This window comes from Montipora foliosa, chromosome 14, assembly GCF_036669935.1.
Source record: "Montipora foliosa isolate CH-2021 chromosome 14, ASM3666993v2, whole genome shotgun sequence".
In the NCBI taxonomy this organism is placed as follows: domain Eukaryota; kingdom Metazoa; phylum Cnidaria; class Anthozoa; order Scleractinia; family Acroporidae; genus Montipora; species Montipora foliosa.
In genome coordinates, this window is record NC_090882.1 from 19,474,838 (window position 1) to 19,500,497 (window position 25,660).

General features: G+C 38.2%; 2 protein-coding genes across 4 annotated transcripts in view; one reads left to right on the top strand and one right to left on the bottom strand.

Annotated features, from left to right (window-relative positions):
* Positions 1-1,605: 1,605 nt before the first annotated feature.
* Positions 1,606-12,000, bottom strand: LOC137985306 (endoplasmic reticulum resident protein 44-like). The gene is made up of 14 exons (XM_068832892.1): positions 11,834-12,000; positions 11,598-11,673; positions 11,386-11,425; positions 10,534-10,603; positions 9,411-9,515; positions 8,955-9,071; positions 8,025-8,093; positions 7,361-7,407; positions 6,759-6,816; positions 5,886-6,117; positions 5,348-5,421; positions 5,084-5,151; positions 4,496-4,589; positions 1,606-2,956 (listed from the first exon to the last, which is right to left on the bottom strand). The coding sequence occupies exons 1-14, from the start codon at positions 11,873-11,875 to the stop codon at positions 2,750-2,752; spliced, it is 1,299 nt and encodes a 432-aa protein (XP_068688993.1). The 5' UTR covers positions 11,876-12,000; the 3' UTR covers positions 1,606-2,749.
* The window catches only part of LOC137985305 (uncharacterized), a 67,994-nt gene continuing 51,789 nt past the window's right edge, over positions 9,456-25,660 (top strand). The window contains exons 1-5 of one of the 3 annotated variants that reach the window (XM_068832889.1): positions 9,456-9,553; positions 14,488-14,633; positions 14,788-14,915; positions 19,917-20,128; positions 23,889-24,092. In XM_068832889.1, coding sequence (XP_068688990.1) covers positions 20,050-20,128; positions 23,889-24,092 — 283 coding nt within the window. In that variant the 5' untranslated portion in view covers positions 9,456-9,553; positions 14,488-14,633; positions 14,788-14,915; positions 19,917-20,049. Of the gene's footprint in view, positions 9,554-14,487; positions 14,634-14,787; positions 14,916-18,994; positions 19,082-19,630; positions 19,769-19,916; positions 20,129-23,888; positions 24,093-25,660 lie in introns of those variants that run through there. The other 2 variants (XM_068832891.1, XM_068832890.1) reach the window with 2 other exon arrangements.

Below are 25,660 nucleotides of genomic sequence, written 5' to 3' on the forward strand. Positions count from 1 at the left end.
GGTGTAGTAGCCTCATGGTTAGTGCGACTGGTCCGGGTTCCGGCACTGGCCGGGGACATTGTGTTGTTTTCTTGGGCAGGACACTTTACTCTCACTTTGCCTCTCGCCACCCAGGTGTATAAATGGGTACTGGCGAATTTAATGGGGGTAACCCTGTTCATGAACAAGAACAACCAAGCCCTCATAAGGGGTTTCCTAGTGGGAAAAGTGTCATTTCAATCAAGTTCAAGCCCTTCCAATTTACATTCAAAAGCAAATCAAAATGATTTTAGTACAGAGAAATGTGCAGCAGCGTCGTGCACAATGATACAAAAGGTTCTTGCTGTCCAGATGACAAATGACACAGATGTCAGTGGATTCAGTAGACTGAAGTTGCTCCAATATACCTTGAGCAACTTGTACACTTCTCTTCTGTTTCCATGACACATTTTCTTAAAGCAAGAACTACCCCTTTTAACCCATTTGTCCCCGAAGTGGTCCCCATTAACGAGTTAAATCTCACTCTCAGGATTGAAGGGGTATTAGTTAAACTCCTGGGCCTGGTTGTTTAAAGGCCGATTAACTTAATCCAGGATTACTGTAAACTTTTGTTTCATACGTTTTCAACTTTTTGGTGAAAGTTTCTTTTGCTCATTTTTGTTTTTCTAGTCAGATTAACTTCTTCTAATGTAGAACTTTGCCGAATATCAGCGTTGAACAGCATTTGGCAGTAGAAAAATAAACTCCTTGGTTAACTTTTAATCTGTGATTAGCGTTAATCAGCTTTTGAACAACTGGGCCCTGGGGGTTCCTTATTGACAAGTAAAATACTCTGGTGTTACACAGAGTAAAATACCAAGCATAGCCGGTTTAGGCTGGTTCAGCGGTCAAAGTAATGTCACAATTTTTTGAGTGAGTGATTAACCCGTTGACGAGTTTCAATCATCTGGTGTTAGAGTAAAATACTAAGAATGGCAGTTAAGGCCGGTTCAGGGGTAAAAAGGTTAATGGGGCATAGTTTTTCGGTGAGTGAACCCTTTCACCCCCGTGGGGTTCCCCATTGACGAGTAAAATCTATAAGTGGCATTCTTGGGAGTGAAAGGGTAAATGGGTATTTTAATGGACCTTGATGTTGTTTAACATAAATGAGTCATGCTGCAGTCAAGCCCTTATCATATTTTATAAATAATCTGAGACCCAAATCACTTCTGAATCACAAAGAGTACCAAAAGAATTAATAATTCAAGACTTCATGAACAATGATATTGAAATCGAGGGCTTTTGGACCCTTCGGAAAGGGTACATTGCAAGTATTTTGTTAATGTTTATAATTTTAACCATTAGCATTAGCATTTGCATTGACCATTATGATGACTATTGAATATGGTTCAACTGGTATTTAACACCAATGTTTGCACTATTAAGTTTTAATTTCAACCGGTTTCAGCTGTAAAACTATGTCTTGGTTGCACCAGGAAAAAAAATACAACATCGAACCAGTTCCTCATGAAACAGACTTTTGCCATGATGATATTAGTAATCGATGCAACGCTGGTGTGATCTCAACCATAACTCCAGAGATACATGTATAGTGTTGAACATTCATAATGATCAAAGGAGTCGAGGTTGACTTTCAATACTCATTTTAGTAAAGTTATGACAGAGTTCAAGAGTTTCCAACTTCCAAAATTTTTCAAAGCTTAACTCTATGATATAACTAGTCTTTGTAAACAAACCCTTTAGAGTAGCCGTCCCCTGTTCGAGTACACTTAGTTGACCTTGTAATCCATGGTCTTGTTGAATACAACTACAGATTGTGAAAAGACCATTTTCAACCAGGGGATATTAGTTTTTATTCTGAAAACCTACTTCTTTATAAAGATTGATGTTCCGTTCATTGCTGCCTCAGCCAGACAATGTTATTTGTTAATCATAATTTTCTGTTATCAGCTTTGAACTGAATGACTTCATAACGTTTTAAGTAGAGTTCTATTTCACTGAGGTACTGAAAGCATCTAACGTATTTTGATATGACACATTCTGCCTGCCACTGACAAGTTTACCAAAAATACTAGGTAGCAACTCCGTCTGCAATTAAGCCAAGTAAGATTGTCAATCATTTGTTAGGTATCTGAAGGCCCAGGTGAACAAACTTGGTTAATAAGTACGTGTAAAACAAAATTGAAGCTATCAAGCTCATCCCTTTTATGATGAAATTTGTGTATTTAGGAAAAATTATTATACATAAAAAAAATAAAATAAATAATAATAATAATAATAATAATAATAAGGAAATAAACCAAATGAAGCCTGGACAACATTTTGAACTCATGAAAATTTTGCTTTCAATATATGTGATCAGTCCTCTCACTCAAAAATGTTCCTTGCGGTATCCGTGCAAATGGCTAAACACAGTCATGGCACGCGGACAGATGAAAACTCAGGTCATTCTCACACCTTACACAGATGACTGACCTGCCCTGACAAACGCCTGACCGTAAGTCATCGCATGAGAGGTCACATACATTGTGTTATAGCTGGAAGGAATAGCAGTCGGGTTTTTTTTTTCAAATTAGAACTCTAAAAAATGATTTTATAAACACTCTTCACCCTATCCCAACTTTCATCCATAGTCCCACCCCACATAAGGTGGGACATTCTATCTTTCCATAATGCAAGGTATCTTTCTTGCAGATACATGTAGCATGGACTGGCATGTTCTATTGTTTGAAAAATTTACAGCCAAGTATTAAAATAATGTTCACAACTGTCACAATTCATCCCTAAGTAAAGTGTATCTATTGTAACTTGGTGCAAGCTTTTTGAACACTGTTTCTGGTGGTGAGGTCTGTTCTTTCTTGCTTGATCCACTGCCAGATTTTCTAGAATCTGGCTTGTCTGTTTCAGGTTGTGTTTCTGTGCCAGTGTTGTCTGTGTCCACTCCAGTTGCAGCAGCATCGTCAGTATCTGGAGTCCCCTAAAAATACAGTTTATAACCTCAGATACATGTAGAAAGAGCTTGCATTTAAAAACATTTCCTCACAGCTACATGTAATTGTTATTACAAATAAATCATAAATTATCGTATGAAAAGTAGACAGCATTGTCTTTTCCTCCCTGTTACTGTAAAATATAGTGCATCAGTGTGCAAGTCAATAATAATTTATTGCATGTACATGTGTGGTACCATAATGACACAGACATGTCCATGATTGGTGTTTCAATGTTTTTACTGTGCCTTTCAATAACATGCGGACTAAAAAATTCAAAGGTCAATCGACAAATGCGTTTTTCGCAACAGTCAATCAAATATTCGGCGGCTACTCCCAGCTTCCAACTATGTTGTCTGAACTGTGCTCAACGATTTGATTTGATTACTGCACGCTCGACAGTAGTCGGAAGCTGGGAGGAGTCGCCGAACATTTGATTGACGGTAGCGCAAAACGCATTTGTCGATTGAGCTTTGAGTTCGAGAGTCCGCATGTTATTGAAAGGTGCAGTAAATAATGCTGGTTATAATGCTGGTACTATACAATGTAGGTATGGAGCTTTGTTAAATCAATCACGATGAGGGGAAGGAAACAACTATAATAACAGTATTTCTGGTTAGAGGAATTTACACCAATACAATTAGTGAAAGTTTTGTCATGATGAAAAAAACTACAGCAGCCTAAAAAGAATAATAAAAACCAGCTCTCCATGAGAGATGATAGTTGCTTGGTTAGGGTTTACACAATTTACATAGCAGGGCTCGAAATTGCGACCAATACGGTCGCATTTGCGACTAAATTTTTCCCTTTGCGACTAAAATATCTGGAGAAGTCGCAAATTTGCGACTTGTTGTCACCTTCGTTCTTTTGAAACAAAAGGGTTAGCAGTTGCCACTTTGCTGCTACTTTTGCTAAAATAAATAAATAAATAAATGACAAAATTATTTTGTTTCTCGCTGTGAATTTTCTCTGAAGGTAGCGTAATTGTATAGTAATTTAACTGCGATATTACGTGCACAGCTCCATTCCTTCGATCATTCGCCATTTTCAGCAGTTTCTTTACACACAAGTACTGCGGGCTCATATTTTTTGCTAAACCGCTTACAACACAATGCAGTGTGGCGATTTTGCGACTAAAATTTGCGAAATTGCGACTAAATTTTCGTATCTTATCGCAAAATGCGACTGGATTTTTTCGTTAATTTCGAGCCCTGCATAGTATTCCATGTAACATGTACCTGTAGTTCAGTGTGAGAGGCTTCTTGCTTTCAGTGGCTAGACATTAAGTAGTTTCTCTTTTAATGACTTGGCATGAGGTACTTACTGATCACACACGTACATGTACACTGTAGACCCTGTGGATCCTTTGTATTTTTCATTCAGATAATCATGGTGAAAGTGAACAGAGTTTCTTGTCTTGTACATTCCACAGGCAAGTACGTAATAATGACCAGCTCCTGCAGTAAGCATGGTGACTAATGTACATGTACAGGCTGTATGAAGTACAGGGTATAATTTATTCTTACCGTTTGTTCTTCAGGATCTGGTCCATGGTGAAACTCCCTGTGAAGCTTTCCAGAATGCAAATCAGCCACAAACTTCTGAAGCTTTCCTGGTGTTCTGTAGAAATAAAAAACATCAAAAGCTGTGATTATATGAAACTGATAAAATGTAATATCCAAAGCAATAATTCTGTAACCTAAGTTTGTGACTGACCATTTACATGTACGAAATTCAATGTATATTTGGAATACACTTGTCTACAAAATACAAGACTGATGATCATGATCATGCAGTTTCAGTTGAGATAAAGGGACAAGTACAGCTGCACAATACCTTCTGTTCATTGTGTACTGAGTGAGTAACAATAAAACCCAAGAAAGATCTGGCCCCAGTTGTTCAAAAGGTGGATAATGCTATCCACCGGATAAATCACTATCGATTGGGTAGCGCAATTGGTTTCCCTACGACTTTATCCACTGAGTACTAGTGATTATTTTTATCTAGCGGATAGCGTTATCCATTGTTTGAACAACTGGGTCCTGATGCCTCAAATCCGAAGTTTTCCTCTAATGTATTTTCAGTGTTTTTCTTTCCACTGGTAGCCGACTTACTTGATGTCTTCAAACTTGGGAAAAAGATACATGTGTTTGAAGCTGTCAATAGCTATCAATGGTAGATCCTGAGAAGGGATAAAATGTACAAAGTATGCTTTCAACAAGGGTAACAAACTTTAAAGCAAGTCACACATCAGTCCTACGGGTGTATGTGTCAAAATATCACCTCAAACATACACATACACACAATCACAAAAGCCAAGATTTGGAGAAATTCTTCATGCACTTTTTCATTTCAGTGATTCACTTGTTTGGATTTACCTCTGGTCCTTTTCCTAAATGGTGCAATGGATGTGAAAATTTCAAGCCATCAGCAATGAGAAAGTTGATACTACCTGCAAAAATATTACCAACAGTAATTTCAGCAAAATGGGTAGGCTTTCGTTGGGTTACGATTGGCTCAGAGTTCCAGGGATGAGGCAAGACCCAGGATCAAAAACCACCAAAGCTGAGGACATGACCCATTTCATCAAAGGACAAAATAATGGAGATCCAGTGGTCCTGACCACATATTGACCCCTTCTGATTCAAGGTGGGTACCTCCAGGGTTTTCAATAAAAACTTTAGCAGGAGGCAAAACCTGGAGAGTAGGTGGAGAATAGACAATGTGCATCCTCCCCTGGGAAAAATTTGACATAGGCCTCTTAGAATGCATTTCCTACATTCCGGGAGCCGGAATAAGGGTACACCTGTACCTGTCACCATATTCATACACACAGAAAATGAAGGAAGCCCAATTGGAAAAAAAAACAAACAAACAAGACTATACCATTTTTTCTATACTCTTCAATCCCATTACCTTTCTCTTGCATAAGTTGTTTCCCAACTTCTGATTTGTACAAATCAATGCTAGCTCTGTCATCAGGATGATAAAATAGAAGGAGAAATGGAAGACCTTCCTCTGTCAGTTCCTCTGCATTCTCAAATGTAATTTCCCTGACAAGGGGTATGCACTTGTCTGATATCCATGTTTTCATCAGGTCAAAGTTGTTAAGATCTCCCATATATATCAACTCTGCTTCTGAACCTTTCTATAAAAAGTAGTGAATAGTATTTAAATTTAGTATGTGAATATTTGCATTAAATCAAGTCCATAACAAGGAGTATACTGTACACCACTTATAATGGTCTGCTGGATACAGCCATGCATTAGGGTTCCTTGTGCTAAGGTGATGAGTTGAAGAGTCTGGTCTGTGTTGTAGGACTTAACAAGGAAGAGTAAAGAATGCGTAATGTACAGTGCAGTTTTATCCTTTCTACCATCCTCTCTTTACATTCTTCCCTTAACTTCCCTTAACAGTGAAACAGATGCCAGTCTGCATAGCTACGTAGGTTACCGGGATTTATCAGTAACCATAACAGCCCCCATAAGGAGCTGACAGCCAACATCAAAAGCTACTGGATGTCTCGGGCAGGTAACCTCTAACTTAACCTATAAATACATGTACAATGTACTTTATTTGACTGACCATAGCTTCGGTGACAATAATTATTAGGTATTTACTCAATTTTCTTGGAGTGTTGCACTAATAGCCTGCGAGCAGTTTCTTTCCCTAATTTGCATAATTAACTTTTTCTGTTGCGCGAAGGATTTCAGGAACAAAAACATACTACTCGTAGTCTATTGCACTAACAATGGTTCACGAAAAATTAGAAATTTTCCAGCTCTTACATTTTGTGGTCTAAAAACAATGTTATCTCCAGTTTGCCGTTCTTTAGCAGATGCATCACTGCAAGAGAAACAGTTCATTGATCAGAACTTCCATCAGGAAATATTACATTATACATAATAATTGGCAGGACCAAAGTGACGCAGTCTAGATACACTGTAATACAGGTGCCATGTCTGACCAACTTAGTAGATCATATTCTTTGGTGTGGCAAGCCTGATCTCACAGACTTAATGAAAAACAACCCTTCAATGTTCATAATCCACAGCACAGTATTGCAAAAAAACAGTAGCCTAAGGGCATGGAATTTCCAGTGTTGTGGAGTGTTCTTTGTACTAGATCATGGCTGACAAATTAAATTCTTTGAGATGCTACATGTACTGTAGCTAGATAAAAAACGACTCTGCAATCGCTGGGTATGATAATTATAATGCAGTCCCTGCTCGAGTCAATTACAAAGAGATGGAATAATATTATGTGGTCTTGTTTTCTTGGGCCAAAATGTGGGTTAAGGGTCCTTGTTTTTCTCATTTCCAGTGTGATTTAATTGCATTGAAGAAAAATAACAACCCAAGAAAACAAGGGTAGTGAGGTATTTATTTACCCAAATCCAACATGGAACTGGCAATCATCTCTAAACTCCTCTGCAACCTAAGAAAAACACAATAAATTACAATGTATGTTTGCCACACTTGGTGAGAGATTCGTGAAGTTAAGTACATTATTTTTTCCTCAATGCATGAGCGGGTGAAATTCGACAAATCTGCAGCAATCTGATTGGATTTTTGCAGCCGGCAGAATTTTCTCATCCGGCCCGCTCACGGCAGGTGGAATCCTAGCTAGTTGCGTGAGCTTGTGTGATGGCCTTAAATTTCCATTTTTTTCGACAACAAATTTGTTTACATACAGAAGTTACTTTGTATTAGACAAGAGGTTTGGAATATAATTCAAACAAAAATGTTTCTCTTTAAAACGTTCAGTTTGTGAGTTGCTTTATACTGTATTCGCTATCAAGTGTGGTGTGAGTCAACAATTAAAAAAGTGATTTCAGAGAGGAAGGGGGAGAGAGAGGAAAAAAATAAATAAGTTATTTACCAGCTAAGGGTTGGTCTGTAGAGTGAAAAACTGTGACCAAGGTCACAGTTTTTCACTTTACAGACCTCCCAGCTGGCAAATAATATATATGTATGGGTAGAGCTGTGAAAAAAATGTATGCCACTTCAAATAAAATATGAAAAATCAGTAAATAAATACAGTGCATAATGTACCTTCTCAAAATTCTTGTAACTATCACTCTCTTTACTTTCCAAGTATGCAATGACACTTCTCTTAGAGGTCTGTTTGAGAAAAGTAGATTAAACAGGACACAGTTTTTGACATACCGTACTCAAAAGACACATGGCTGGACAACATCAAAACATCTGTAGCTGTATACATGGAAAGTTGGAAACAAAGTTTACCTTGGTTGAGTTGATGATCAAGAGGTTTATTATTTATGAGAATAGTACAGTGTAACTGTTAAAGCTTCAGTCAGACTTACAAGTTGTTAGCGCTGGGTTCATTGACCCATTCAGATTGGAAGCTGTGAATGTTTGAACCTGAAAATGCTTTTATCCTAGGGTACACTTATTTGCGAACAGCTAACCTAACCCTCCTGCAGGTTCAGGTACAATGTACAGGTATGTTTGGTTTGGGCCTGATTGCATTGTGGCCAAGTTGCTGTACACACAATACAGATAGAAAAAAGTGACTCTCTTGTTCTGAAAAACTTGCCTGTTGGTAATAATAAATTTATTTGAATGAAGAAGTTCACACATGAATGATAAAACAAGAAGGAAAATTTTGAAGGTCTATTTTGAGTAATTACTGAAACATACATGTATCATCATACATGTAATTGACTAGGATTTCTACTTAGTAACACTTAAAGTGGTCACAATATTGAAATCACTCCCATTGTAAATACCCCTGGCCTTTCTGCCATTCTGAGGAGAACCTGTCCCAGTAGCATTACTGTAAGCTACCATAAAATTATTCTTCAGATTAATCAAAAACTATTTTCAAAAAACCTAGTTCTATAACCATTGAATAATTCTGAGAAACAACGCCTTCATATATGTATATCTTCCTTCATGGGAATTTTCCACAAAAATTAATAAGCTCTCATCTACAATGACATCCATGCTTTTTGTACTTACATCAACATGGAGATCACTAAGAGTATGAAATTCCTGGACTTTGATTCTCATTTGCTCTCTGATATAGTTTGAGAAGGCATCAACAGATCTCTGGCCCCTGTATTCTCTTCTTGTCACCTGCAAAAGAAGAATAATACAGAGCTTGCTTTGAAAAAAACCTGTCATTATTTTTTTCAAATGACAATTTCCAACAATGTTTTTTTTTTTGTAATCTAGTGAAACGCAAATAAAAAACTAGCGACGTCCATGCCACATGCCAACGAAACTCAAAACACACAGCTGCTGGTCAGCTTGGTCCAATGTACAGGTCCAACTGCACAGGTAATGCAGCAAAAATACCTCTTTGAATTTCATTGTTTCTGCCACCCTCTGATTTGAACTGTTTCAAACTTAGAGTAAGACAAACACAGACAAACACAGATGTTGTAGAAAGGCCAGCATGAAGTGATACATTACCTGTGCATTTCTCCACATTTTCAACGTTGGGTATTTTGTGATGTGAAATCTTTGTGCAATTTCCTGTTCAGCTTCGCAGTCCACTCTTCCCATCACTACACCACTCTACAAAGAAACAGAAGACACAGTACAAGAATCTTCAGGTGATTCTCATGGTACATGTAGGATTTATTGTCACAGCCTCAATGGATGCACTACTTGTTGTGGCCCAGTGGTTAGAGTGCTTGCCTTGAGATCCGGAGATCCCAGGTTCAAGACCCGCTCTGACCACTCGTTGAATTTGATCCTGGTAGTCCCTGGTTCAACTTCCCAGCTACACTTGTAAATAGCCAACTGCTTTGCCTCTGGCCAGTTGGGATTCTTAACAGTTGTTGTTGTTGTTCTGTTCTGTTGTTTCATTGTGTTTCACCCTGAAAAGCCCCTAGGGGGAACGGTCAATTAAGTATGTATTGTATTGTAAATACATGTAATTGAAGAATTTACAAAATTTTTATACTTTGAGGAACAAGTAACAGTCATTAAATGTGAAACCTATGTGCATAACAGACTCTCCACTGCTACATGTATTGGAGTGCTCTGGGTAAAAACCTTTTCCCTTTTCTTTGGTGCTTTCACAAACTTGCATTCAATTTTCACTACATGCAAATCAGCTGCACACAAATTTGAAGTAACAAAGTCCATGCTTTGGGCTAAAAATGCAACGTAGGTCAACAAGATGAAAACAAGCTATATTAATTAAAATAGTCCTCTTGCCCCGAGTTTTTGTTAGTTATGATGAGAATAACACATTTCATAACTTAAGCATTGTTTGATGAAGAAATTTGGCCAAAAAGTTGGAAAATGACACCAATGCCGACAACTTAACCCCAACATTTTATACTTGCATTGAAAGAACCATCTATGTGCCAAGAAAGTGTCATAAGATAAAAAAGTATTGCCAAGAGTTTGTAAATGCTATCCAAAATATTGGCACAGCCAGCAAAATAAAAGTACTGACGTAAAAAAAATACATGTTTTATCAAAGAGATTAGGAGGACACATCCAAGAAGATCAAAGACATTCATCAATTTGGGTGTACTTTAATTAAAGTTTTGTTGCATTGACAGTACTACTGAAAATTTACCGGATATTCTTCCTTGACAATGTCGGAGGCTTGTTCAAAAACTGGAGCCAGCATCTGACTAAATCTGCACCTGCAAAGTAAAAATAAAAAGTTGACCACAATTGATAATAATATCAAGTATAATTTTACAATTTCCATTCACATCTGACTTTTTGTTGTCAGTTTATCTTTGTATTTGTACTGTAGGAAGCACATTGGATTAAGAGCCTAAGTTAAGCAGCTTGCTGTATCAACAAAGTAGATGGAGACAACCTTTGGGTCTCAAGTGCTCTCAAAGGAAAAACTTTCACCTTTCCTTTACACAAAAAGAGTCCCCTTAAAATCTTGAAACCAGTTTAGTGGCGTTGGCATGAAAATCAGTCTTTTAGATGCTATACATACAAGTTCCACGAACAAACAACAAATTAAAAAAAAAAATGAGAAGCTGATTCTTGGCACATAAATGGAAAGTGATTAAAATGGAGTAGGGTTGGCTGCACAGCACTGGATAAGCAATTAAAACCCATTCACCCCTAAAACGGCCTAAACAAGCCATACTTAGTATTTTACTCTGTCTAATGCCAGACAATTTTACTCATCCATGGGTAGCCCCCAGGAGTCAATGGGTTAATCACTCACTAAAAAACTATGTCCCATTAATCACTCAAAGTGGGATCATTTTAATGACTAGGGATTTTAGCTATTAATTCTGGGGGAATAAAAGAGTCCATGAAAACAAGGGGCGTCAATACAAGCTTAAATGATATTTGAAACTTGTTATCAACGGGAGAAGAACAAACATGTAAGCCTCTAAGTTGTTATCATCATCATTATCATTAGACAAAATGGTAAAAAACAACACTATTAGCTCACCAGTCTGCGTAAAAATTGACAAAAACCACCTTGTTCTCGGCTACAAGAGAAAAAGACAAAAAGAGTTACCTTAAAGCCGAAAACAAAAATGCAGCAGAAAATAAATAGCAACAATCCCTGTCAGCTGGCCAGATCAACAATGGCATACAACGCAGATGAAATGAAATGAATACAGCTCTATATCCAAACACAATTTGAATCAATTTCCTTACCGAGAGTCTGATCGAAGTTTTGGCCGTTAAGCTGCACTACATGGCCAGATAGCGAAAAATGAAATTGGAAAAAGGCCTGCAAAAGTAAATTCCGATCGATGGTTATTTTCATTTTAAATGACTAACAAATTCATGAATAGATTTAGACGTGGACTCCAGCTTGATCGTCACTACCGGCGAGTGATCAAACGATTTCCGTGAACAGAAGTTCAAAACATTCAAAAATAAGCCCGTACCACTAAAAGGCAAAAAAGCCACATCTGCACCAGATTCCACATCTTTAAGACAACAAAAAAACCTTAAATTAATTTGTCTAAAAGATCTAGAAATAACTCATTTTTCCCGGTTTGTCGACTGACACGGCAATACGTGAGTGGCCTGTTATGCGCATGCGACATGTGGCGACTTTCAAAAATTTGCATAAAATAATGCAACAATCTAACATCCCTTTTGATTGGTTGTCTTTTTCAGTCGTTTCTTGACCCATATTTCTCGTTCTCTGGCAACGGTCTTTCAGCTTACTTCTTTCTACAAAAGCTAGAGGTAGCAAAAGAAATTTTGCACAAAAATTTGGTTTTATCAACGGAGTTGATAATGTAAATTGACCAACGTACAGGGATTCTAAAACTTGACAGTACGGTGGTTAATTTACATTATCAACTCCATTGATAAAACCAAATTTTTGAGTACTACTTCCCCACCGATGCAGCACCACGGTTTCTTTAGAAACTACCCCCTTAAAGGATTTCTTGGTCAGGATGAATAAGTAAATGAGGAAAAAAAGAAACGCCCGAACAGACCAAAATTAATATATATTTTGTCATTTTGCCATTATTTTCAGTTATTGACTGGGGAATGAGCAGAATTGTTTTAGCATAATTTTTAGAGCTGAAATATACTATGATGTTATTCACTGGAATTTTTTACGACGTGCAAATTTGAAGGAGAAATCGGAAATACCTAAAGTTTGAAGGGATACCAGAACATGTTGAAACCTCAAGTCAACAAGATGAAACATGAATGTAACAAATAGATTCCATGTTGCCATGCACCTGTTCAGTAATATATTACAGATGACGTCAAAATACGGTAAGAACAAAAAAGTGGCACACGAGGCAATAGCCGAGTGTGTCACTGATGTTCTTACCACATTTTGACGTCTTCTGTGATCTATTACTGAACAGACGCACGGCAACATGGAATCTATTTGTTTTATATAATATAGAATTAAACTTTATTCGCATAAAAGCTGATGGTGATGTCAATCGTGCGTCTGTCATCTAATAGATCATAGGCAAGAACCAATAAAAATGCGAGAATAACTTGGATTATTATATAAAACAGGATATACTAAAATTAACACCTAACCTATAATGGGAATGGATAAAATTCACTTTAGGCCACTTTACTCTTCCTCTTTTCTGGCTACTTTACAGATTCTTTTTGACGTGATATGTAAACAAAAGAAATCCTAGAATCGCGTGAAAATATATATGACAAAACTATGAAGAGTGTCATATAAAAAAAGAAAAAAATCGCGCGAAATTGTGGCAACCGGCAGCGCCGATCAGTTCATTCATGATCCAGCTACCTGCACCAGCACTGCCTTATAAAACCGAAATTTTAATGGCGTTCAGTTTTTAACAAATCTCTGAAGAAGCAACTCAAACATGCACTATTTAAGGTAAGAGTGAAACTGAATCTTAGAGCGCTTTCTTTTAGTCAGAACTGACCAACCAGACCGGTCAATTTGCAAGGGAAATGCAACAATTTGAAGGAACACTTGCATGATAATCCCTCGTATTCCGGCTTCTGGAGGAGCCTATATATCTTCCTCGAAGTGTCTTAATTTGAAAGCGTTAATTGTAGAGTTAGTCCTTCCAAATGCCCGGTCTGGCCAGCCAGTTCTGTCAAATGGAAAGCGTCCTTAGATAAGCTCAATTTCTTTTTAGTACACGAGTTTCCTGGTAAAAGGAAACGAGCGTTCATGCCGGAACTCTAGCCGCGAGTGAAAGTTTGTATATGCTGGCAGCTGAATGATGAATAAAAGTAAATTATAAATAAACGCTCCAATTTGTGACAGCGATGGAAAAATATAATATAATTCTTAGTTTAGGTTTTGCGTCTGCAACTGTATAAGTTAAGTTTATCTGCTTGCAGACGAAGAACTCCGAAGGTATTTTCTGGTTTTGGCTCCACAGCACCGTCGCTTCCTACTGACACGAGGGTGTTCAGTTACAGATATTTGTTTTCGAAAATTAACAAATAAAGGAAAAGTAATTAGAATTCATTTGACCTTTCGCTTTCGAGTTACTATAAAGTTTTATATGCTTTGACTTATCTTAGCTGAAACTCGTTTTCAGTTTTGGGACATTTCCGGTAGTGTATTTTTTTTTTTTTCTTTAGTCCTCTTCTTTCTCGTTGTCTCCAGAAAAAATCCTGACCGTAGACAGTTTTTGGTGTGTTTTTTTTTATAAGACAAGTAGTTCTGGCCCTTGTGTTTATTTGCGCGGGGATCATTTTAAGGAAAACTTAGCACAGCAGTTGAGTATTAATAATCGCGTTCGTTCACATCATCCCTGTCTAGTTTCGTAATCGCTAAGTGAGTTCACGCCGACTGAGCAATATTGACTTATAACTTGTAATCCCCTCTTTTATCAGAGTCGATCTCTCATCTTTGTATTTAGATTACTGCATTCTTACCCTCTATTGGGGGGTAATTGGTGAGTCTGAACTTAATAACTCAATTCAAACATCCATTGGCTGGTTATAGAAGGGCTTATCATTGGATTTTCAATTCCCCTCCCTTGCTGTTTTGCCAAGCCAAGGAGGTTCATAAATGTTTCACGAGTCTAAGCTGTTTTGATTTCTTTTCATTTATTCGCTGAAGGGTTTACGCTCAAAACGGCTCTAACTGAGAACCTCGTCAGTTTTAAGGCATCTCCAGCTTCCTTTTGAGCCGCTGCGAAGAGCTCCCGTTTGCAGTCTTCGAGGAGCAGCTTTTGCAGGATCCCGTTTGTCTCCTACTCGATAAAAGTGAGCTAAAAATCACTACTCTTTTATTTTCCCAGACTAAGATAACACATTTATTACATGAAGTTTATAAACTTTGGTCTGAAACAGAATATTGGTCAAATTTCGTTTGGATGTAATTACATGCCTTTTAAAAACACTTCATCTTCTTTTGCAGAAAACCGAACAGTAGCTGCTTCCATTGGTGCTTACTTGTGATCTTAAGTACAAAAATATATTGTGAACACAGAGCTCCAACGAGGGTGTTTAAAATATTGATGCTGGTTAAGACGCAAAACAGTAAAGGTACGTTGCAGACGTTTTTATTTTCTTGCCATACTTTTTTGAGTATCTTTTTAAAAGCGCGGCAAGAAAATTTGGAATTGAGTATTTCCAAATTTTAGGTTGTAAGAAATCAGTTTAAGACAACTGGAGTTTGAAAAGTAGATTGAACCTTTTTTCCCGAATTTTTCTTTGATTTAATTACCCGAGAAAATTAAATAGCGATACTTCATTTTATGTTTACGTTAATTTAGGGAGTGTTGATCGAGACTCTTTATAACAGGCTCTTTCGTATTGGACAAGGAACCAAATCGTGGTTGATTGTTTTGGTTTTCGCTGTTGGCTTCTGTTTCCTAAAGCCACGGACGCCTTTCTTCTGATTCAAGTCTTTGGTTTAGTCTTCCAAGTCTGATAAAATAAACTTGATTAACATGAAATTTTCTAGTCATGAAAAAGTTGGACGAGAAGAATAATTTCCTGAGCTAAAATGGAAGAAATCGTTAGACTTTGCTGATGTTAGATGAAATTGATTAGAAGTTACTAGAAGTCATAACAATTTGGTGTTTTCATCTTAAAGTGCTTGAAGAACTGAATCGAAACTATGTCGTTGCTACAGCAGCGATTTGGTCAAATTAGGGTGTCAAAAACATGTCAGTTACTATGAGATGAATGGTTCGTATCAAAAATTGCCCAGTTTTGTTTTTTTTCTTAATTTCATTTTTCAGACAAAGAACTGGTTTATTTTAAGGATTGTTTATTTTTATTCAAAAACACGTTTCGTGGCAAAATTTATTCTCGAGTTTTACACAGCAAATAACGTTGATTTGTATAACTGCTCTTTGTGAGTAGGGCCTGGTCAAACGGGAAATGTTTGGCGTTTTAAACAACATCAAACCGGCATTGTTTGGTGACCAAACATGCTGATGTTGAAGTGAGTAGCCAAACGGTTAAAACATTTTTGATCTAACTCATATCAAACTCCACAAGCAAAGAACTATGGGTCACAAATACGTAAAAGGCGGCTCAGCAAGCGTGGAACGCATGCGCGCGCGCCAAACATGTTTGATACGGCTGGCCAAACGAACAAAATATGAGAACAAAAAATGTTTTGAGTTGTGTGATCGAATGTTTGATGGGCTTCAAATTTTATCAAACACAATCAAACACGATCAAACGGCACCAAACAAGGTGGCCAAACGGTAAAATGTTTTGCCCATATTGAATGATATATAAACAAGATAGAATAATCATTGTGCTGTCATGTAGAAACCAGTGAAAGGGTTCTACAAAATTAAATGAAATTCTCTGGTAGAAAACTTACAAAGACTTCTTATCTGGTAACACTGGCAATATTGTTTGCGTATAAAAATACATCTAGACATGAATCTTGTCGAAGGTTTTAACACTAATCCGGCCAGCTCCTGTTGGGTATCCTGATATCGGACGTAACCCCAGGTGGAAGGCGTTCAAGTCAGGACGCAGCTGTCACAACACGAGGTCTCTTCACTGGTTCACAAACAATACCAATGATAACAGTTAAGTCTAATCCTAAATACAATAGAACTACATCCTATACCTTTCCAATAAAATTGAAGGTTGTAAAGAACTGTGTGCTATCTGGTTTTCTGGCCAAAGGTGACATACCTCGAAAAGGATCTCGAGTAATATACCTTACTTCACCGTGAACCTCCTTGAAAAACCACTGATTCAAATCAACTCATGCAAATATTCAGTCTTTCCGGAGGATTAATCCATCCACCCAGAACAACTAGCGGATAACTGATTACCCCAAAACATTTTCATTATTTATTCCGGAGTTCATGCTGTTTCCTTCCTCCGGCTTAGAAATCCTACGGTTGAGGTCTAAAGCCATTGGTTACACGTTCGCTTGGTAGACGAAAGCTGGAGTATCTGTTGTTTCATTTCAATTGATCAATGACGGTTGCTCCTTGACAACAATAACTTGTCGAATAGTCTAGAGCAAATTAATTATTATTTCGCCAAACTTGACTTTAAGGAGTACCTGACTAGTCCTCTCTTTTTCATAGAAAGTGGATGAATTTCTGGCATTAAGGGCAACTCAGTGCGAGCGAAATGCAACTTTAAGTTCGCATTGTTCGGAATGTCATTTAGAAAAGGATTATTTGCTTTCTTTTTTTCCATGAGGTATAGTTTACAAACTCTTGCTTGGATTCTTGCCTCAGCTGGGACTTTCGCATCGTTCTCTTTTTGTGAGCTTTTAGACGATTCAACAGTCCTCTGGTAAGCAATAGGACTCGAAGTATACACGTTGTGAGGGTTTGGTTAAAAATTTGGCTTCGACCTTTAATCAATCTGGTCTGCTCTCATTCCCGGATCAAAAAGTAAAAAAAAAGTCCTAACCACTCACTTTTGAGCATCTCTCGACAACAACTACGGGACTCAGTGTTCAGTTTACTCACTGACTGGAGAAGGACTTTCAACAAAAGTGAAAAGTTGTGGCGCCTCCGAATCTTTGCTGTAGCTCTTACAGTTCGATTGGTGCTTTGGCGTTCTAAATACTTGAAAATAATTTTGATCGTAATCAAACGATAGCTGGTCTTTCTGTATTTCTAAGTGATTCATCATTTGTCACTTCTCTTAGGGCGCTTTCCTTTTGTCAGAACTGGCCGGCCAGACCCGTCATTTTGCAAAGAGAATGCAACAATTTGAAGGAACACTAGCACGATAATCCCTCACATTCTTATGGAAAAGTATGTATCATCCTCGAGGTTTGTTAATTTGAAGGCGTTGTAGAGTTATTCCTCCAAAATGCCCGGTCTGGCCGGTCAGTTCTGTCAAATGGAAAGTGCCCTTAGAATAACAGGTAAGATTTGCTATTCCAAATGAAACCATGTTGTCTCGCAGTGATGAGCGCAAATTTCTATTGCGTCGAGAAGCCTGAAAATTTTTCAGGACATCAACGGGATTTGAAGATATATATATGAAATACATTTCATATATATATCTTTCAGTCATAATTACTTATCACGGGAATTTGTGAACTCAGAAGTGACCAGCTCCCAACGTCAGTGGCTTCATAGCTCAGTTGGTTAGAGCATCGCACCGGTATCGCGAGGTCGCGGGTTCAAATCCCGTTGATGTCCTGAAACTTTTTCAGGCTTCTCGACGCAATAGAAATTTGCGCTCATCAAGGCGAGACAACATGGTTTCATTTAATTTCATACCCGCAGTGCAATATATGATGTATTTCATGTATATATCTTTCATTTGCTATTCCATAACGTTCTAAAAAATGGCAGGCCCCGGTACGTTCGAAAGATGGATAGCGCTATCCATTGGATATATATAAATCACTATCCACTGGAGAACTCAATTGGGTTTCGCTAGTGTTTATCCGCTGGATAGTGATTTATCCGGTGGATAGCGTTTATCCACCTTTTGAACAACCGAGGCCAGGTGTTGTAGCCTCGCTCTCTCAAGTATGAATAATTTACCGTTATTTACTTGAAGAACGGCAGAGTTAGCTCTTCAGATAATCGTTGAGATAATGCGATGCTATTGTACCATTATTAGCGGAGTTCGGTGACAAAAGACATTCAATAAGAACATGACTGAGTTTATCTATTCACTGACAAAGAAAACACAATGGAAACAAAGATTTATAAGATTCTCTGTGCAATTCACGAACTACCCGCAGCAGTTCCTTGCTTTAAGGCTACCCGTGCTTCCGGCGACCACAAACAGCAAGAAAATGAAAACTTCAGCGAAAAAAGCAAAACATTTAGGCCCTAGCATTGCTTTCATTAAATCTGAAATAACAGTTAGAAGTCTTTCCTATCAGATGCCGCTTATTTTGTGGTTTTGCTGAATATCAATCGAGTTTTCACTGACAATCGTGACGTCTTTTTGTTACTGAATTATTCGTTCAGTTGTAATTCTTAATTCAGGAGGAGATGTAATTTACATTTATGAATATTCCTCTTTGATACGATGTCGGTTTTCAGGATGTCTTTTGAGTCATACAGCTGTGTCCCATTGTTCATTTTTTGCGTTTTTCTCCAAGCCGCTTTTCAAATATAACAAGTGTTAGCCTGAAATTTTCATTTCCATCTATTACTCTTTATCATGATATAGGCAATTTAACAGTCCACTCACGTTGTCGCAAGAACACTTCATGAAATGTGCGATTATCTCTGTACATCACTGAAGTGAGGACATTTTAAGTGATTTGTCATCTAATAAGATCATTTTCATTAATTTAATCGGTAGAAAATTGGCAAATCTCTCAGGTCAACCTGATTTCTCTGCAGTTGCGGTTCGTGCGTGATTGGATGTTTGAATGAGTTCACCAAATCGTAGCCAAATGTCCGAGTCATGCCTTGCCTATATCACGTTTTTCTCTAGATGACTTCAAAATCTTAACTTAAAATTTAATGTCGTTTCTTATTGCGAAGACAGGTCCAAGCAGTAGCGTCTTTTTCCTCAAAAGCACCGTTTTGAAAAGAAAGTTGAAAATCGCCCATAAGTGCGTGGGAAAACTTTACGAGTTTCAAAAAGCAGAGTTCCACTATCAATTGGCCTAATTTTCAAAAATTAGATTCACTTTCCGATAATGAGGAACATTTTGTATCAGGAAATAAATAAAGAAAATGTGTCATTTTATTGGAGGAGAGAAAAACAATGTTTCGCTTTTTTAACATACATTATTTATGGAAGTAAGTTCGTTCTTCATTGTATTTGAAAATGCACTGGAAGTATATCAAAGTGTCAGTGTCAGATAGTATCGTTCGAACTTAACGACACTAGTTTTTCAGTCACTGAACAGAAGATGGCTTTTCCTTAGTTTCACTATTCTGGCGCCCACCGAGTACATCTCGACAGAGTCGTAGACAAAAGTGTGTTTTTTCTCTGTCAACTTTCTTCCCTGGATAAATAAACTTTAATTGCGTGCATAAGACAACAACACTTTGAGTCGATAGCTAGGCTTCATAGGGCTTTGCTGACTGCAAAAAGATGTATTTATATTTGAAATTTATCTTGCAGGATTGGAAGTGAGAGCGAACCGTGACTGAAAAGTACATCGTATTCAGGTGCGAGATCATCATCGATGGAACATCATTGTCGTGCTTCTGACCCGGCGGATCTGATTTTCTGTTGACACCAGTTTAGAGATGAGATGGCAGTTACGAGCATGGTTCAAATCCTTGGAAACTTCTCATTCCTCAGCAGAGTGCTCTTTTGGGTTATCATTATCGGTAAGTAGACAAATATGATTTTTATATTATATTTCCCCGCATTGATAGGGCTTGAGGTCAAAAGTATCTGTACGATTCATTGACGTACTTGGAAAAGAGTAGTTCAGACAAGAATATTTCCATAAGTCGCGCTTTTCTTTTTTTATTTCTAACAATGGGTTATATTTATTGCTTCCAAACAGAATCACCCTAATGAGAATCACGCGATGCAATTTTTCGCGTTTTTACGGAGATTTTCCAGGATGTAAACGATCCAAGAAATGTTCGTGCACGTACATCAAAGTATTTTCATCCATGTATTTTAATTATCAACCCTTCCCAAATGTTTTAGTGTATTTCTGGAAGTGATAAATAATGTATCATTTTTATAGCCCCAGTGTATATCTATCTACTCACGATATCGCTTTAGACCGAATTGCAAACAAATTGAAAATTTCAGATCTGCATGGATCTTGGGAAATTTAAAAAAACATTCACCACGGACAATAGACAGGGATATTCACGAAAAGAGATTAATCAAACAGCTTATTTGAGTAGATATAGCAAAACAATAAGCCAGTAATGCTATTTTCCGATTTTGATGCTCCCAAACAAAGCTACATGATTTATTTTCGTGTAACAATATAAGTGGGACAAATAGCATTGAATATTGATTCTGTGATTGTTCTGTACTTCGATGTATCTTTCTTTCGGAAATGACTTCCTGCAGGTATAAAAATATCTTCAATATTTTTATGAGTCTACTTAAACTCGTCTTAGAAAAGTACTGAAGCGGCAGTATCGTGAACAAAATCTTTTATATGGAAATGACTGACTATTCTTTTCTGAGACCGATATCTCAAGATCTTTGTTTACGTCAGATGGTTACCGCAAAATGAAGCAAATAAAACGCCTAAGAATCAGTTAATTTTCTAATGATTACGTTTATCATCTTTCTGAGGTTTTTGGAATACCTAGCTAAACGTTCTGTTTACTGACTGGTATTTTTTGGAAGCGCACGTGCTATATCGAACGGATATGTATCTCACCGAACATGTTGTCCGAAATATCTTCAAAATCTGATAGAGTTATAGCTGAATCCATTCTGTAATATTGAAAAATATTAAAGTGAAGATAAAGGGCTGAGAATGTCGTTGTTTAGGTCACTGTCAAGTTCGCAGTTTGAAAAAAATGGCAAATATACTATTGAAAAACCTTCGAAACGTGTGAAAGGAAGTTTAAGAAAAAATTGACGGGTGACTCGGATATATATATCTTCATTTTTCACTAGCGTTTAGTCTTGAAATAAGACACTGAACTTCAAAATTTGGGAATGAAGAAAGGTCGACGTCACTGCATTTTCTCCTTAATCTTCGATTTGACTCCCTTTTTGAGACTTCGTTTGCTTACATATTGAATCATGACCAATCATGCAAATAACACTCAAGCTTGCAGTTGGGTCCTTAGCCACCTGGCCGTTGTATGAAAACGAGGCTGGAGTTGACTTTGTGTTGATACAAACTTCATTGCCTTTCTTGTACGTGCAAGTAATAACAACAACACTCTTTGTTGACTGAGCTGAGATTTAAGAACTCGTAGCCTTGGTTTTACTTTTACTTTACTAAAACTTAACTCGTATTTTCACATGTCAGCACCACGGACATCTGACGGTCTCTATACATTCTGTTTCTGATTCTCTAACACAAGCACTCTATCAAAGATCAGCTAAGGCGGAAGTGGTTCGCTTTAATGATTCGATTAACTATCCAACCTGCAGCAATTCCGTTGAGATGAAATTGGTTGAGCTTTCAAACCCACAAATATTCTGTTGAAGATTAGTACTTACAAATCTGTCGAGTGATCTTTACACCGGTCTTTTCGGTGTGTATTCCTGTACGAGTTTGTCAACTAATTGTATGGTCAGAATTTAATTACGTTAACAAATGTGTGAGCAAATGTAATTGGTCACAAGGGACTTAACCCGGCTGCGTAGCCAGCGGGATATTTTATCACGGGAGTAAATCGATGGTTGCTTCTTTCTGTTTTGGCCGCGAGGGATTTCAAGACTACTCGTCATTAGGCTGATTTAGCAACAGAACGGGAACGTCAGTGGCGACGACGCGCGCAGAAAAAACACCAATGAGAATTCAGAATAGAGTAGACTCCACTTTTTTCTTCTCTATTCTCAATTCCCAATTGTAGTTTTGCTGCGCGCGACGTCGCCACTGACGTTCCCGTTCTGTTGCTAAATCTGCCTAATTATGGCAGTCGCGCCCGACGACGACGACAACTCGGAAGCAACCATCGATTTACTCGCGAGTGTTTAAGTAATCTCGCGATAAAATATCCCGCCATGCGATGCACATGACTCTGTTCATTGTCCAGTAGAAACAGAATCATGTTATCACGTTAAATCAAACAACAAACTGTAAGAGACCAACAAAAATACTACATGGAAACCACTGACATGAGCAGCTCTCTTGGTGTATTCTCTGAAGCTTTTTCATGTTTTACGTTTGCTATTTCAGTATGCTCAATGCGTTGATGTGCCTATGCCTTCAGCCATTCTAAGCGATTATTTTTAACCTTTACTAATATTCTCCAATAATGACAGACTTAAAGCGTTATTCCATACTGAGGGGGACACCTTGCTTGTAACCTTGTTTGACAGGACATTTTGTTGCTCTTTCTTTTTTTTATGGCGCTGGACTCTTCTGAAATGACTCGCTTGTGGATTCTGTATTAGTTTTGACGCGTGTATGCCGTAAGTTGGTCTGTTCTTTTTTCGCTTCGAGCACGATTTTGCACGATCAGTCCTCTTTTTGACTGAAGCACGCATGCGCACTCAGTGTTGTCAATTACAACTGACAGAAAACTGAAAAGTACAAAGGCACTCTATTCACCTGCAACCATCTTACCTTTTGTCAGTTACTGTCCACTTCTTGACGTGTTATGTAAGTATATCTCGCTCTTAGCATAGTTTCCCTGTCCCTTTCTTAGAGCAACTCTTCTCTGATTTGACGCTCTGTTCATCATAAAAGATCACCAGTTTTGCCCTCCTTGTTTAACAGTCGGGTCATTCGAAGAGTTCTCCATCAACACCGCAACTGTAATCTTTTCTGGTTTGGCGTTCCTTTCACACTAAAGGGCTTCAGGTTAATTCACCATTTTCAAAGGTTCGATTTCTTTGGACAGTGTAGCCTCCTTCTTTGCTAATGGCAAAGCAGCAACCCAAGCCTTCTCCAATTTGCGTTTCGCCCACACTTTAAAAGCACTAGTTCCTGGCGTTGACGTAAATGGACCTTTTGGAAAAAAAACAAAAAAAAAACCCTCTCAGTCTGGGAAGTTTATCAGGCTACAAAGCTTTGTTCATCCTTAGAAAATATGCTTTTCCTGTGATCACACTTATTTAAGGGGTTTCATTACCAGATAAATTTTCTGTATGATAAAACTGATTTCACTTCATTAAGGAGCTTAAGCACGCGCGTTTTTCAGACGCAGATGGCAACCGGAAGAGAACATTTCGCGTCCCAGGACAGTGGTGTCTCCTAGATTTTTATACTAATCATCTCTAATAGAGAAAAGATACTTGGCAATGTAAATGTGGTTGTGTGAAGACAAGTTAAAGGGGAAAACTCTTCACTTCCGGTAGCCGTCCGCATCTCAAAAACGCGCGTGCTTAAGCTCCCCACTAAACACTTCCGCTCATTACCTATGTCACTTTTCCAAGGGTATACAAGATTCCTCTTCTCTAATCTCTCCTGTATTTCCTGTCCCTTAGGCTCCCTCTATCCTTACCCCGGGTGGGGTTCCCCATATGAAAGCGCTGACCACTACTGGCCTATGTATAACATCACCGATGGATTTCTGGAAGATTTGGAGGGCGCCGCACACACTGTGGTGTATAACGGCGGGAAAATCGTGAAGGTGCCACAACTTGGGCATGCGCTATCTTTGGATGGAAAAGATGACTTTGTGGACACCGGTACGTGTTGATCCTTTCGTTAGATAATTTTTTGACTTGTTCCATGCGATTTACGACACACTTACGCTTGGTTTATAATTGTTTCTCCCACTGCAATTCATTAGCAAAATTTTATACGACAGGAAAAATTTGTTTGGTGTAACGTAGTTTTGGTCCTGTGATAGCGTCAATTTTAATCGTGACTTACACGCTATATAAAATTACAGCGAATGTTCAAACGGTTTGCAAAGCGAGACGTCCGTGAAAACAGTTTGCATTTACCCAAGGCACTTATACCTTTCGTGTAAATTTTCGCCAAAAAGAGAAGTTTCACTTTCTCTGAAGTTAACTTTTTGTGTGAATGGGACTCCATTTTTAAAGTATATGACATAAAATTGTGCAAGAACTTCGCGAGGGTTCACTGGCTGAACTGAAACTGGAGCATCCTCCCACGCAAAAACACAAACAGCTCTTTAGTTCTGAATACGAGATCGTCCTCGTCATGCTAATTTCTTCGCTTAGGCTGCACCATCATACCCGGCAATAATCAATCACCTTTGTGCTTAGAAACACTTTCCTTAAGTGAAAATGATGTTTTAGTAACTTCATTTTGTTTGATGAAAATATTATGATTACCTTTCTTTAAAAAAAGATAAAAAATTAGTTGTTCCTTTACTTTGATAACAAAAGAAAAGTTTTAGAACCAAAACAATGTGGACTTCGGCCTCACGTTCTTACCTAAAAGATCAAGAGGCCTTAATCAGAAGCTGCCGATATGCTATCTTTTAACCGCCACAAGCAGAACTGAAGTAGATAATGTCTTTTTTTTGGGATTCAAATATCCGGAAACATTACACTAATAGACCATTTTCGAATTCTCACGGCTGGACTGGATCTAGCATGAAATGGAGGCTAATGCGGGCAAATCTTTTCACAAACATATTAATTTGCCCGCAAAATGGACTATTAAGCCCGCCGCAAAGTTGAGGAAAGAGCTGAGCAAACTTCCTCGCGAGGCCGTTTGCTCAGCCGTTTCCTCACGTGTGCGGGGAAATTGTGGTGAGAAATTCGCCTCGCGAGGCCGTGAGGATAAAATAAAACATGTTTGATATTTTTTGCCTCGCGATACAAATTCCTCACTGTGTGCGGCTATCGTGAGAACCGAGCTGAGCTTGGTTAATCAAGCATCCAATGGAAATACATGGCATATTCACGTGACTCCAGCGGTTCAAGATGGTGTCGGAGGAAGAAATCCCGACGTCACTGAAGTCACGTGAGAATGCCATGTATTTTTATTGGATGCTTGATTGACCAAGCTCAACTCGATTCTCACGATGACGGCAAACAATGAGGTTTTTCCTCACGGCTTCGCGAGGCGAATTTGTCACCAAAAGTTCCCCGCACACGGTGAGGAAACGGCTGAGCAAACCGCCTCGCGAGGCAGTTTGCTCAGCTCTTTCCTCACCGTGTGCGGCGGGCTTTAGGAAAACACCCGTGACGCACGTGCGGCATATTACTTGTCAGATAAATCCATTTCATTGGATGAACTTGCCTTTCAATATCTCTTGATGCGCAAAAAAGCTTGGGCA

Excerpts from the sequence above, each read along its gene's own strand:
- LOC137985306 (XM_068832892.1), bottom strand. The coding sequence starts at position 11,875 with ATGTGGAATCTGGTGCAGATGTGGCTTTTTTGCCTTTTAGTG. Across the intron at positions 11,674-11,833 it reads GGCTTTTTTGCCTTTTAGTG|GCCTTTTTCCAATTTCATTT; the intron begins GTACGGGCTTAT and ends TTACTTTTGCAG. Across the intron at positions 4,590-5,083 it reads CCCAAGTTTGAAGACATCAA|AACACCAGGAAAGCTTCAGA; the intron begins GTAAGTCGGCTA and ends TTATTTCTACAG.